We start from the raw sequence: 4,811 nt of genomic DNA on the forward strand, positions 1-4,811 counted from the left end.
GTATATAATAAATATTATGTCATCATAATTGATTTGGTTTCATTTATTTAGGCGTCAATGAGCACATTTTAATTCTTCAATTGGAATTACTTCGGCGTTAGATGAAAATGTATTTTTAATTAAGCGTGGAGCTGCACTCAAATCTGATACCAGCATTGTTTGTTCAATAAAACGGCACATACAATGATACAATTGCTGATATAATGATATGGCAATTAATTGATAAAGCATAGGTACATTAAACATGTATATACAGAAATGCTGCAAAATAGAGATTTATTAATGCATTTTTCGAGACATTGATTAATTACATGGAATTAAGTCAAATATATTCCTCAAATGAAAAGAAATACTATGTGTTTTGTGTTTTGTTTTTTTTTTTTTGGGGGGGGGGGGGGGGGGGATGAAGGTTTGCAGGCGTCCTTTCAAATATCCCATATGCAATGTTCACCTATCTTTTGTAGTCATGTCCTTGATAACAGAAGGGATCTCCTTTTACAATAACATATTTTGGGACAACCTACTGGTTTTTTTTAATCAGAAACTAAATTTTTTATTTGTTATTTTGTCCCTATTAACCCCACATTGTATGTATACAATCAAATTTTTTGGCAGTTATAAGGATGAAAGATGAAAGATTTAGTCGTTTTAAAAATTTATTGTTTTTACCTTTAATAAAAAATTAGTTTTCCTTTGAAATTTCATTAAATCAGTAAATAAATCACCACATCTATATGATATCATTCTGTTTACTTTGAAATTATAACATAGGTTTTATTTGTTTTTTTATTTGTTTATAATTTTCTGAAGCAAAGATTGCATTTATAACGTGAGGGTTATTTAAGGCGTTAGGTAGACTCAACTTTGATGTGGTTACATGAACCAAAAGAAAAGGGGGCGAAAGTAAAATAAATGCCAGGGTATGGTCATTGACGTATCTAGATCTTCTGGTGGACTGCTACTTTTGATAATAAAATGAACCGTCAAAATCCTGACTTTGCTTGAACGAATGAGAAAGTGTGATTAACCTACATTTCTTACGCGCATATTTTTTTTCGGTTCTATTCATGTAGTCTCCAATTTCGAAATTTGACAAAAATTATATTTTGTTGGGTTTTTTATTCTGCAACTATTCTAATAACTTTATGAAGTCCTTGTATTGTCAATCATCTTTTTCATTACGGTAACAATTCGTTTCATCTCCATTAGCATGTTGAAATATACACTATATTTGTCTTTTAACAACTCAAATTGTACAGACAGGCAGATGCTAGTAGATGGAGATCAGCTGCAGCATACGGACCATTATAGTTCACATGAGAGTCAGTATTATAGAACTAAAATTCAAGCAACAAAGAAGGTAATTATAAAAAGATTCTATTTGAATTATATTTGAAAAGATAACCTGTTTAAAATTTAAAGAATTAACAGTTTAAAATTTAAAAGAATTACCAGTTTCATAAATATAGATTTACAATTCAATGAATAATATAACAGTAAACTGATGTTGATATAAATCATTTAAAATCAAACATTCAATTTTTCAGATTGCAAGAGAATATGAATCTGAACCTGGTGAATATATGTGTCTTGCAATTCTGACCTGCTTTTGTTGCTTGCCGCTAGGAATATGTGCTGTCTTTGCCACAATAAAGGTAGGTGTTTTGTTAATATAATAAATCTTAAAATATAGACCACGTGTTCTATTGTATAATATCCTATAAAACGTAGACAGTGTTATGTCGGTCTTCCTTGACAAAACAACAAAAATATAAACGTATTAAGCTATGAGAAAATAAATGGTGATGCACTTTTATGATACCATTAAGTATAAAGACAAGGTCAAAACAATAGGAATTCGTCTAGTCTCAAATCAATTGATAGCTTGTCATATGGTAGATTTGCTTGTATCCATTAGCGTTGTAGTTTGACCTCTAGAATGTCTATCTTTGGTGTTAATATGTTGTTTGGTTGCAGTCTCATTTACGTATACACAACATCATGAGAAATTCATCTGTGAGAAAATGTTACTAGTGATTGTCCCAACACGACAAGTAACATGCGCAAGATATATTAACACATGCACCAAAATGTAATTATCGTTAGCAATTTGTCCTTTACTTCTGATATGGAAAAAGTATTTACAAAACAACGAACTCCGAGGTTGATTCAAAAGGGGAAGTCCAAAAAACCTGATAAAATCAACCGCTCGACTAAATCAACCAACGGAACGAATGGACAACAACTATCATTTTCCCGAATAGTCTGTTTATTAGTAAAAAAATTACAAATTTACTTGTTTTTTGGATGATTTCGCCATTAGAGGCTCAGAAAACTACTTTCTCGCAGCTCGACAACTTACAAATAATAGTTACCTTTTAGTTTGTGATCATTTATTTGTCTGATAAGGAATTTTCTGTTATTAGTATAGGATATTTCCATATACAAATCAGCAATCAATCAATCATAATTTGGACTTATTAACTATCAATGATTCATATCCAGTTACTTGGTCGTTGGCCTGTTGGACACAATTCTCATGTTATTCGTAGACAGATTATATTTTTTTCAAGTATTAGACATTCACTCAGCAGTTATATTATAAGCTACTTAGCCGTTGTTTCAATATATTTTTATATGTTAATACTCTTTTTATGTAGTATTTAATGATTCATTATAACTGTTTAAGATTTTTGGCTATACCGTTATGTGTATGCAAGTTTATAAACATCTTTAATAAGGGGACCAATACAAAATTGTATGTTTTTTAACAAAGATTTTGTTTGTAAAATGACTTATTATAGCTACTTCCATAAAATAATGCATTCGATCGATAACGAATATTCTCGGTTACATAAAAATGTCAATAGTGAGGCAGGATCTGTTTACCCTTCTGGAGCACTTGAGTTTAACCCCCAATTTTTGTGGGGGTTCGTGTTTCTCGGTCTTTAGTTTTTTATGATGTGTTTTGTTTGCTGTTGTTTGTATTTTGGTCGTTTTTCGTATTTTGCCATGACACTGTCAGTTTGTTTTTGACTTGTGAGTTTGAATATTCCTTTGGTATCTTTCGCCTCTCTCTTTTAGCCACACTGGCCTGCACGTAGGACCAACTATGACAGTAAAAGTACCCCTCAAAATGTCTATTATTAGGCTTAAAGTTAATTTCATGTATTATCTTATAAACATTATAAGCTGGAACTGAAAAAGGAATGTTCTCGTTCCTACAAAAAAACGACTACATTTTCTAAATGTATGATGAAAAAGTTTGCGCAGACTATTCACCCGAAAATTATAAGGATTCATGCAAATAAAATTTTGACTTCATACAGCAACATCAAATATGCTCTTATTCATTTTGTATTTTAGATTTTTTTTTATAATAAAGATTTTTTTAAACTTTTTTTACTACTAAGATATCCTATAGAGTATTTTGACGAACAGTAACTGCAAATTTGCTTTGAAGGACATTTTTGCAGGTAATATTTTTCTACAAAATCAATACCAAAATGATCTTAAAGAAATGTAAAAACCTTCATTTTTGTGGGCCTATCTAGCAAAAATGTGAACAATTTTGACGAAGGACTTTGATTTGTTTTCACACTTTATACTTTTGTTTTATCAATCATGTACTTTACTCAGCCATGAGACAGTATGCCAACAACGTAACCTTTGTCATAGCCTATATCAATACTTCAAATTGTCTCATCTTCTCATAAACCGTCCAAGTTTGGATATTCAGTGGATAATGAAAGGAGTTTGGCCACGAAGGCCTTAAATTGGTTCTAAAAATCAACTATGTTATACCATATGTAAAAACCTATAGTCACAATCTTAAATATGCAAATTAAGATAATCTAAACCCTGTTGTTGCCTTTTGTTCGTATTAACAAAATGGACAACTCAAAAGGATGATAATTCACCAGATTTTAGCCAAATTGCCTGTTTTAATACAGTTGTAAGATCTATTTCTTCATAAAACAAAATTGGGCACCCCCATCGACCAAAATCAAATTGTTATGAAAAGATGTATATCGTTCAGATATACCTTCTTACAAAACATTATGGTGGTCCTTGCATGTGGCCAATTTCGATGGAAGCAAAAACTATTAAAATTTAGGTAAACACTAGTCAAAACTATCATTTACTTCCTTAGTGTGCACAATAATGACGTCATAATTACATCACAATAGTTCCTATGCGTTTGTACTGTAGTGTGGATAAATTTATTAGTATATTTAACCTTATCATGAGATTAAATTTGAATTTATCAATAAATGTTTCAGGTTTGACTTTTTTTTTTCTTCTATGCAACATCTTTTTTTATATATGTATCTTGTTTGATAGATTTGTGCAATTGTGCTTTTGCTCACATAATTCATATATTCCATTTATTCCTTCGTCTGAATTATTATGATACATTTTATCTTATAGGCAAATGATGATCGAGCACAGGGACATTTCGAAGAAGCTAGAAAGAAAAATAGTCTGGCCCTAGTCATGATGATTGCCTCAGCTGTATTCGGAATAGCTGCCACTATCGTTTTCACTTTCGTTGTAGTAATCATATGCGACATTAATTTGTGTCAGTAAATCATGCTAAATTTGACTTTTAAATGTTTCTTTACACAGATAAGATATGCGTTACATTATGATCTGCAAGACAAATTTATATTGGTTAGTATTGTTACATTAAACATTATCTTACAATCAGATAAAGTAAGAGCTCTGGGAAAACATTCATTGCTGTCACATAAGATTATTCGAATTTTTACTTATCATATCTCTGTACCCGGTAAAACTAAAACTGTAAC

The 4,811-nt window shown here is 30.7% G+C and overlaps 1 protein-coding gene across 1 annotated transcript; it reads left to right on the forward strand.

The window, feature by feature from the left end:
• The first annotated feature begins 640 nt into the window (after positions 1-640).
• On the forward strand, positions 641-4,811 carry LOC127704454 (trafficking regulator of GLUT4 1-like). The gene is made up of 3 exons (XM_052208543.1): positions 641-1,360; positions 1,548-1,655; positions 4,432-4,811. Exons 1-3 carry the CDS (start codon positions 1,211-1,213, stop codon positions 4,588-4,590), a joined length of 417 nt encoding a protein of 138 aa, XP_052064503.1. The 5' UTR covers positions 641-1,210; the 3' UTR covers positions 4,591-4,811.

The sequence above is a fragment of the Mytilus californianus genome, unplaced genomic scaffold (genome assembly GCF_021869535.1).
Source record: "Mytilus californianus isolate M0D057914Y unplaced genomic scaffold, xbMytCali1.0.p SCAF_6, whole genome shotgun sequence".
Taxonomy (NCBI): domain Eukaryota; kingdom Metazoa; phylum Mollusca; class Bivalvia; order Mytilida; family Mytilidae; genus Mytilus; species Mytilus californianus.